The sequence below is a fragment of the Dryobates pubescens genome, chromosome 1 (genome assembly GCF_014839835.1).
Source record: "Dryobates pubescens isolate bDryPub1 chromosome 1, bDryPub1.pri, whole genome shotgun sequence".
Taxonomy (NCBI): domain Eukaryota; kingdom Metazoa; phylum Chordata; class Aves; order Piciformes; family Picidae; genus Dryobates; species Dryobates pubescens.
This window is the reverse complement of record NC_071612.1, coordinates 33,194,601-33,204,767: the sequence shown is the minus strand read 5'-3', so window position 1 is coordinate 33,204,767 and position 10,167 is coordinate 33,194,601. Positions and strand designations below refer to the sequence as shown.

The 10,167-nt window shown below is 50.2% G+C and overlaps 1 protein-coding gene across 1 annotated transcript; it reads right to left on the bottom strand.

Annotated features, from left to right (window-relative positions):
- Nucleotides 1-3,116: 3,116 nt before the first annotated feature.
- On the bottom strand, nucleotides 3,117-9,516 carry COMMD8 (COMM domain containing 8). Its single transcript, XM_054165067.1, has 5 exons — nucleotides 9,431-9,516; nucleotides 7,815-7,970; nucleotides 6,191-6,343; nucleotides 4,661-4,816; nucleotides 3,117-3,204 (listed from the first exon to the last, which is right to left on the bottom strand). The coding sequence occupies exons 1-5, from the start codon at nucleotides 9,473-9,475 to the stop codon at nucleotides 3,184-3,186; spliced, it is 531 nt and encodes a 176-aa protein (XP_054021042.1). The 5' UTR covers nucleotides 9,476-9,516; the 3' UTR covers nucleotides 3,117-3,183.
- Nucleotides 9,517-10,167: the final 651 nt, after the last annotated feature.

The following is a 10,167-nucleotide window of genomic DNA, read 5'->3' as shown; positions in this document are numbered from 1 at the left end:
GCCACCTAAAAACTGGGGACTTTCTGCAATTCAATCTGCTCTCCTTCCAACACAATAAAGTTACAGGTTTGGGTGCCAGCTGGGGAAACACTGTTGTGTGCACAACTAACTAAACTGCTTGGAGAGATGCACACAAAGCATGCACACAATTCCCTCAGAAAAGGAAAAAATCTCCTGTGGATACCCAGGATATCAATCTCTCTACTCACCATGGTGTGTGAGGGGAAGATGTTTCTTCAGCTCCATTCTAAAGAGGAGAAGTTCTGAACTGCAAAGGTTGCTTCTGTATACCCAGGGAGCTCCTCTCCCTAGCAGACCTCCATTTATATCCTTGCAGGTGTAGCTGTAGCCAATTGCTCAATTAGTTTGGGGGTCACGTTCTCCACCCAGACAAAAGAGGCAGAGGCACCAGGGACAAGAAGCTGATCTCCTTCAGCTGATCTTTATCAGCTTCTAGCAAGCTTCAACACACTTCAAAGCTGCTGCGGATCATTACAAGGTTTCCTTGTTCTGCTGTATCCTGCTGACAACATAAAGCTCAGAGCTAGTAAAGCATTGCATGTCCCTTGTGCTTCACAAGACTACATATTGCCAGTAAGTTTGTGGGTTGGCTGGTTGGGTTTTTTTTTACCTCTTGAAATCAAGGCATGCCCAGAGAGATAAGGTACAATTTTTTACCAGGAAAAAATATCCAATTTTAATACTTAAACTTCCTGCATCTGCTGCCCAGGGAGGTGGAGGAGTCACCATCCCTGGAGGTGTTCAAAAAAGGATTGGATGTGACACTTGGAGCCATGGTTTAGTTAGTCATGAGGTGTTGGGTGATGGGTAATAGGTTGGACTTGATGATCCAACCTGGTTGATTGTATAATATGGGTTGCAGTAACTGTAAAATGTACATGCACCTATGTGCCCTTCACATGATGAACCTATTGGCATAAAACTAATTAAAACTAAAACTATATAGGCTGGGCAGGGGCTGGCTTGAGAGCAGCCTAGAAGAAAAGGCCTTGGGGGTGCTGGTGGATGAGAAGCTCAACAGAAGCCAGCAGTGAGCACTTGCAGCCCAGAAAGCCAACCACAGCCTGGGCTGCATCAAGAGAAGCAGAGCCAGCAGGTCAAGGGAGGTGATTCTCCCCCTCTACTCTGCTCCGGTGAGACCCCACCTGGAGCACTGTGTCCAGTTTTGTGGCCTCTCTTACAGGAAGGATCTGGAGGTGCTGGAATGTGTCCAGAGGATGATCAGAGAGCTGGAGCTGCTCTCCAGTGAGGACAGACTGAGGGAGTTGGGGTTGTTTAGTCTGGAGAAGGCTCTGAGGAGACCTAATTGTGGCCTTCCAGTATCTGAAGGGGGCTACAAGAAAGCTGGGGAGGGACTTCTGAGGGTGTCAGGGAGTGATAGGACTGGGGGGAATGGAACAAAACTAGAAATGGGTAGATTCAGATTGGCTGTTAGGAAGAAGTTCTTCCCCATGAGGGTGGTGAGACACTGGCACAGGTTGCCCAGGGAGGTGGTGGGAGCCTCATCCCTGGAGGATTTTAAGGCCAGGCTGGATGTGGCTGTGAGCAACCTGGTGTAGTGTGAGGTGTCACTGCCCATGGCAGGGGGTTTGGAACTGGATGATCTTTGAGGTCCCTTCCAACTCTGACAATTCTGTGATTCTCTGCGATTCTGTGAAAACCTCATAAAAAGGGCAGAGCCAGCAGTGTTTGATTTTCACCTTGAGCATGGGAAAAAACCACTTTGGGGTCACCAAAGTGGTCAGGTCAGGTCAGGTCTGGTCAGGTCACCAGACAGGGAAAATCTAAAATCAAATCAAATCCTTGTTTCATAAAGACAATGATCCAAGTTGAGGACTGGAGGACACTCATGGATAGCCAAAAGGGTTTGGATGTGGCACCTGAAGTCATGGTTTAGTTAGTCATGAGGTGTTGGCTGACAGGATGGACTTGATGATCTCTGAGGTCTTTTCCAACCTTATTGATTCTATGGAAGCCATTCCAGGCTTGGGGGCTGTGTTCCACCAGCTGCTTCTGTTTCCCACCACCAAAATTCCGTCCCTTCTCAGGAATTCCCAGATGCTGGGATGTATTGCTGACACTTTCTTGGGAGTATTAGTCAAAAAAGAGGCTGTGTTATACCTGTTAAGTACAAAAGTGTTGGGAGGACAGAGCCAGGCTCTGGTCAGTGCTGTCCAATGATAGGACGATGGGGGTAAGCTGGAGCAGAGGAGGCTCCATGCAAGGAAAAACTTTTTCACTGTGAGGGTGGCAGAGCCCCAGAACAGGCTGCCCAGAGAGGTTGTGAAGTCTCCTGCTCTGGAGACATTCAAAACCTGCCTGGATGCATTCCTCTGTGACCTACTGTCAGCGATCCTGCTTTGGCAGTGGGTTGGACTGGATGGTCTTTCAAGGTGCCTTCCAAGCCCTAAAGCCCCAGTGCTTCTCCCTCAATGTGTGAGCACTGGAGCAGGTTGCCAACAATCTTGGGAGTCATTGAAAAGCCATCTGGAGATGGTTTTGCTGCCCCATTCCAGGTGGCCTTTCTTGAGGAAGAGGACTGGAAAGATGACCTCCAGAGGTTCCTTCCAATTTGAAATCATTCAGTGATTCTCTACTGGTCTTGGTTATAAAGCTGATTTACCCCAGCAGCTCAAAAGGTTCTGAGTGAAGCAATCAATAAATCAACCAAACCACTTCCTGCAAGTCTTCATCCCACCAAGTGTTCATTCACAGCTATAAATACAGCCATGCTGCAAGGACTCTGTCATCTTCTTCAGTATCATGGCACCTCAGAGAAGGCCGAGAGATGATGCCAAGTAAGGTGCCATAGTTTCACCAGGCACCTGTGCAGTCACCACACCAAAGCTGAACCAAAACAAGCCTGACACAGTGTCTTGAGTGACACTTTCTCCATGGCTGTAGAAATCTTCAGTACTAAAAGCAACTATACATGGGACTACTTTTGTGTTCTCCTGGTCAAAGAAATACAACATTTTAGTATTTTAATCAAAGCATTAAAGTTTATTTGGTCACAAGGCATAAACAGCCTCCTCACTTCAGTATTTTAGAGCATCCACACCTTCTGGCTTTGCAGAGAACATCTCCTGGGAGGGGGCTGTTTTCTGTTCAAGCCAGCTGGGGAGTCATCACCAGCATTTCCTGTCCATCACCTGAATTCCATCACTTCAGTTGCAAAACAACCTTCAAAGAGGAGAAAAGGAATAAGATTGAAGTTGGATGAAACCAAAGGGTTCTGCTTTCTGCTACAGTCTAATATGCAATTGCAGACAGATGTTTTTCCCCTGGAGAATACACCCTCCCTCTGCCAGCTCTCACCACCTCATATCACTGCTGCTTCCACTAACTTCCTTCAGTACTCACTGCACACCAGCTGTGGTACCTTTAGGCCATGCCTTCAAAATCTTTCACAGATCTTGAGCAGAAAAGTAGTAAAATACACATACATCACTCTTGGGTGTAAAAAGGAAAATAAAGATCATTCTAAGCAATTTCATTGGAGAGATAAGGAACTTAAACAGCTTTCATCTTCAGCTTTTCAGCAACAACCCCATGCAGTGCTACAGGCTGGGGTCAGAGTGGCTGGGGAGCAGCCAGGCAGAAAGGGACCTGGGGGTACTGGTTGATAGTAGGCTGAACATGAGCCAGAAGTGTGCCCAGGTGGCCAAGCAGGCCAATGGCAACCTGGCCTGCATAAGGAATAGTGTGGCCAGCAGAAGCAGGGAGGTCATTGTGCCCTGTACTCAGCACTGGTTAGGCCACACCTTGACTCCTGTGTCCAGTTCTGGGCCCCTCAGTTTAGGAAAGATGTTGAGATGCTGGAATGTGTCCAGAGAAGGGCAACAAGGCTGGGGAGGGGTCTGGAGCACAGCCCTATGAGGAGAGGCTGAGGGAGCTGGGGTTGTTTAGCCTGGAGAAGAAGAGGCTCAGGGGAGACCTTATTGCTCTCTACAACTACCTGAAGGGAGGTTGTAGTCAGGTGGGGGTTGATCTCTTCTCCTAGGAAAGCAGCACCAGAACAAGAGGACACAGTCTCAAGCTGCACCAGGGGAAGTTTAGGCTGGAGGTGAGGAGAAAGTTCTTCCCAGAAAGAGTAATTGGCCATTGGAATGTGCTGCCCAGGGAGGTGGTGGAGTCACTGTCCCTGGAGGTGTTCAATAAAGGACTGGATGTGGCACTTGGAGCCATGGTTTAGTTGTCATTAGGTGTTGGGTGATAGGTCAGACTTGCTGATCTCTGAGGTCTTTTCCAACCTGGCTGATTCTATGATTCATTTGCTTCCAACTAGGCTGGTCTGGCAAAGTTAGTGTTGGTGGGGGGTGGAATTTGAACCCACCACACCAACCATCACTCATCTCCATGCAACCAAAAGTGCAGTAGCAATTTCCAGACCAGCACACAAACCAGAACTGAGGAACCATTTCTAGAGTGAGTTCCCCCTTGTGCACACAGAAAACTCAGTAAGGAGATGACAACATTCCATGGCTTCCATCCAGACCTTCAAGCAGAAGAAAAGGAGTGTGGAGACTCTGTCCTGCAGGAATCTTTGTCTGCATAGTGTAGAGTTAGTAGCAAGCTACTATTTTCATTTCCAGTAGATGAGAAGTCAGGAACCACGAATGGTACCAGTTAAAGCTACCTTATTGGCGGCTTCCAGGGCATTGATGAGGTTCTGCAGCTCTTCTTTATTCATCTCAATGGAAATTGGTTTGATTTCCCCATTTTCTCTCACATCCAAGTCGAGATTGAGAAGTGGCATTTGCAGCATGGAGATCTTGTCACTGGAGAGAGCAAGCTGTGTGCAGATGGAGGAAACAGCAACAAGGTTGAGCTACTACATTTCTCCTAGCATCACATCTCCTGCTACTGTTACTCCTAGAGCAAACATCCACACAGCAAAACTAACTGCTCACAAGCCAGCTCTGCAGTTCTGGGCTTTGCCTTCATTTTGTTTTGTTTCCCACTGTTTGTAATTTGTTGCTGTTTGTTAATACCAACAATCAACTGAAATAGCAAACCCCCTCTTCACAGCAACACATTTAGAATCATAGAATTGTCAGGGCTGGAAGGGACCTCAAGGATCAGCCAGTTCCAAACCCCCTGCCATGGGCAGGGACACCTCACACTACAGCAGGTTGCTCACAGCCACATCCAGCCTGGCTGCAAAAACCTCCAGGCATGAGGCTTCCACCACCTCCCTGGGCAACCTCTGCCAGTCTCTCATTACCCTCATGGGGAAGAACTTCTTCCTAACAACCAATCTGAATCTCCCCACTTCTAGTTTTGTTCCATTCCCCTCAGTCCTATCACTCCCTGACACCCTCAAAAGTCCCTCCCCAGCTTTCTTGTAACCCCCTTCAGACACTGGAAAGCCACAATTAGCTCTCCTCAGAGCCTTCTCTTCAGACTGAACAGCCCCAACTCCCTCAGTCTGTCCTCATAGCAGAGCAGCTCCAGCCCTCTGATCACCCTCATGGCTCTTCCCAGGACACTTTCCAGCACCTCCAGAACCTTCCTCTAATAGAGGCTCCAGAACTGGACACAGTACTCCAGGTGGGGTCTCACCAGAGTGGAGTAGATGGGGAGAATCACCTCCCTCACTCTGCTGGCTATGCTTCTCTTGATGCAGCCCAGGATGTGATTGGCTTTCTTGGCTTCAAGTGCAAATTAGGTGTCCTTGGAGCTTTATAATTGTCCTAACAATTTGCTCTCATTACTGGGCTGCTCCTTTTCTGCATTGTAGGTGAAAAGAAAAGACACGTTTGATCATGGCTCTTTCATTCTGAAGTCAAGGGAGGTTCTCCTCCCCCTCCGCTCTGTCATGGTGAGGCCCCACCTAGCATATTGCATCCAGTTCTGGGCTCCCCAGTTCAAGAGGGACAGGGATCTACTGCAGAGTCCAATGGAGGGATACAAGGATGATGAAGGGATTGGAGTACTGTCTGATGAGGAGAGGCTGAGAGACCTGGGGGTGGTTAGTGTGGAGAGAAAGCTGAGAGGGGATCTGATCAATGTCTGGCAAGACTTTAATGTCTTCTTGTGAATATGCTTTTATGATACTCATAAAAACCAAACCACACTCCAGAATGAGCAAGCTTCAGGGGACTGTATCAATAGTAACTTCTGTGTTGTGGAACACTGCTCCCCAACATCCAAGCAGTATTCTCACCTTTAACTGCCAGTCAAAGTCCTGCAGCTGAGCAGATGAGATTGCATTCACTCTTTCCACCAGTGCGTTCCTGATTTCTTCCTTTCTGCCTTTCAGACATTTAGTGATTGCTTCTTGGCAGTCTGAATTCAGCTCCTTTATCAGCTGAGCAGCCTACAGACACAAAAACAGGAATTGTGATTGCCTCAACTAGTAACTACAGAAATAACACAGACCACCCATGGCAGCCGTGCTCTATTCAGACAGCTGTCAAACTGGGCCCTGTAGTCTCATCTTCCTTCCACTGTCCTCAATAGCTGACACCTCTTGTGTTTGAGAGTTAGAGTCAGTATTTACCACAGCAACATACAAAGAGAAACATAATTTTTATTGTTATTCAGAGAGCAGCTCTGGGGAAAGGGACCTGGGAGTCCTGGTGGACAACAGGATGACCAAGAGCCAGCAATGTGCCCTTAAGGTCAAGAAAGCCAACAGCGTCCTGGGGTGTATTTGAAAGGGTGCAGTTCTCCTCTCCCTATATTCTGTCCTGGTGAGGCCACACCTGCAGTATAGTGTCCAGTTCTGTGCCACTCAGGTCAAGAAGGACCTCAGAGAACTGCTTGAGAGAGTCCAGCACAGAGCCACAAAGATGCTGAAGGCAGTGGAACATCTCCCTTGTGACGACAGGCGGAGGGAGCTGGGGCTCTTTAGCTTGGAGCACAGGAGCCTGAGGGGTGACCTCATCCATGTTGACAAAGACGTGCAGCGCAGTGCCAGGAGGATGGAGCCAGGCTCTGCTCAGCGATGTCCAGTGACAGGACAAGGGGCAATGGGGGCAAGCTGGAGCAGAGCAGGTTCCATGGGAACAAAAGAAAAAGCTTTTTCCCTGTGAGTGAGGGTGCTGGAGCCCTGGAGCAGGTTGCCTAGAGACACTGGGGAGTCTCCTTCTCCGGAAGGATCATCCAGTCCAAACCCCCTGCCAGAGCAGGATCACCTACACCAGATCACACAGGCACTCTTCCAGGCAAGTTTTGAATATCTCCAGAGAGGGAGAATCCACAACCCCGCTGGGCAGCCTGTTCAAGTGTTCCAACACCCTCACCGTGGAAAAATTTTTCCTCCTGTTTCCATGGAATTTCCTATGCCCTAACTTCCACCATTGCCCCTTGTGCTGGCATTGGGAATTACCAAGCAGAGCCTAGCTCCAGCCTCCTTCACATATTTATAAACATGAATAAGGTCACCCCTTTAGTCTCCTCCTCTCCAAGCTAATGAGCCTCAGCTCCCTCTCAAGGAAAGGGTACCACCCCCTTAATTATATTTGTGACTCTGTGCTGGACTCTTTCAAGCAGTTCCCTGAGTTCCTTCTTGACCTCAGGGGCCCAGAATTAGACACAATATTCCAGGTGTGGCCTCACCAAGGCAGAGTAGAGGGGGAGGAGAACCTCTCTCGACCTACTAACCACAGCCCTTCTAATCCACCCCAGAATGCCACTGGCCTTCGTGGCCACTAAGGCACATTGCTGGCTCATGGTCAACCTTCCATCCACTAGAACCCTCAGGTCCTTTTCCCCTCCACTGCTCTCCAACAGGTCAGTCCATTGCCACCTCTCAAAGTCAAGCCAAACCAGGGATGAGCCCTTACCTCTTCATCAGATATGTTTTTGCCCACTGCAGTTTTGAAGTAGGTCCTTGTTTCCTCTAAAACATCCATCCACTCCGGCAGGCTCCAAACGCTGCTGTAGTGCTGGTACCGAGGGTAGGCACGGCCACAGATGCCATCGATTATTTTATGAAGGAACTGAAAACAATGTGATACATAAGTGAAGAACATGATTCCAGCAGTTAACCTACACCAGATACAAGACTGAACTCAGTTATCACCCCTCACTAGGTGCTGTCTCAATGCTCCCCCTGAGTGCAGCCCCTTTCCAAGTCATGAAGAGGTAGTCCCTGGATGTGAACTGCTCTCCCTTCCTCCAAGACAATTCACAACAGAAATCATACCATGAGTCAAACTGACCTTTGATTTGCACCTACATTTGGGCTTAACAGTTCTGTGCAGAACTGTAACAGCAGCAGAGCTATCCAGAATACAGAATTAACCAGATTGGGAGAAACCTCCAACATCATCAAGTCCAACCTATCACCCAACACCATCTAATCAACTAAACCATGGCACCAAGTGCCTCATCCAGTCTCTTCTTAAACACCTCCAGTGATGGTGACTCCACCATCTCCCTGGGCAGCAAATTCCAAGGGCAAACCTCTCTTTCTGGGAAGAATTTCTTCCTCACATCCAGCCTAAACCTCCCCTGGCACAGCTTGAGACTGTGTCCTCTTGTTCTGGTGCTGGTTGACTGGGAGAAGAGACCAACCCCCACCTGGCTACAACCTCCTTTCAGGAAGCTGTAGACCGTAATATGGTCTGTCCTGAGCCTCCTCTTGTCCAGGCTAAGCAACCCCAGCTCCCTCAGCCTCTCCTCACAGTACTGTGTGGCTTAACCAGTGCTGAGCGCAGGGCAGAATGACTTCCCTGCTCCTGCTGGCCACACTGTTCCTGATGCAGGCCAGGATGCCGTTGGCCCTCTTGGCCACCTGGGCACACTGCTGGCTCATGTTCAGCTGTTGTCCACCAGTACCCCCACCTCCCTTTCTGCCTGGCTGCTCTCCAGCCACTCTGACCCCAGCCTGTAGCACTGCATGGGGTTGTTGTGGCCAGCGTGTAGAACCTGGCATTTGGATGTGCTAAATCTCATGGACTCTGCCCATCTGTCCAGCCTCTCAAGGTCCCTCAGCAGAGCGCCCCTGCCCTCTAACAGATCACCACCTGCTCCCAAACTTCTCTGCACTGGGATTGCCGGGACGCAAGGCACAGCCCCAAGCGGCGCCGCTGTGTTTTGAGAGAGTTCTTTCGGTGTCGTTCCGGAGAGGCCCCGGCAGGCCGCCCAGGAAGTCGGAGCGCTGCAGCAGCACCGAGACGCCTGCCCGCCCTCAGAGGTGCCGTACCGCCCCGTCCCCGCTGCCACCATCGTCCTCCCCAGCCCCGAGGGACACCACCCGACCGGGCCCACGGAGCACACCCCGGCTCTCGCCGCACTCCCACCCTCCCAAGCTGCCTTCGCGGCGGCAGCTTCCCGAAGGCCCCGACGCAAAGGGAAAGCCTCGGCCCTCTCGAGCAGGGAGGACGGCGGGCCGCTGCCCGGCGCGGCGGCCGCAGCTCCGCCTAGGCTCAGCGGCACCGAGAGCGCAGGAGCCTACTTCAGGGGCCCGGCCCGGAGGCAGCTTCTCCAGCAGCTGCAGCATCGCCCGGCCCGGCCCGGCCCCGCCCCCACCGCGCCGTGCACGTGACCGCCCGCGCGAGCACCCGCGTCCCCTCCCCTCCCTCCCTCCGTCCCGTCCGTCAGCGGCGCCCGTGCGCGCGGTAAAGACTCACATATCATGGGTTCGAGTCCCGGTGGTGCCGCTGCGGCGTTTCACAGAATCAACCAGCTTGGAAAAGACCTCAGAGACCATCAAGTCCAATCTATTACCTAATACCTAACACCTTGTGACACCTGAGGATAAATTACAACAGTGAGGAAGGAAATTTTCATGAATAGAATAGAATAGAATAGAATAGAATAGAATAGAATAGAATAGAATAGAATAGAATAGAATAGAATAGAATAGAATAGAATTAACCAGGCTGGAAAAGACCTTTGAGATAATCAAGTCCAACCAATCACCCAACACTATCTAATCAACTAAACCATGGCACCAAGCACTCCATCCAGTCTCTTCCTAAACACCTCCAGTGATGGTGACTCCACCACCTCCCTGGGCAGCACATTCCAATGGCAAATTAACTCTTTCTATGAAAAACTTCTTCCTAACATCTAGCCTAAACCTCCCCTGGCACAGCTCAAGACTGTGTTCTCTTGTCACAGTCCAAGAGAAGAGACCAACCGCCACCTGGCTACAACCTCCTTTCAGGTAGTTGTAGAGAGCAAGAAGGT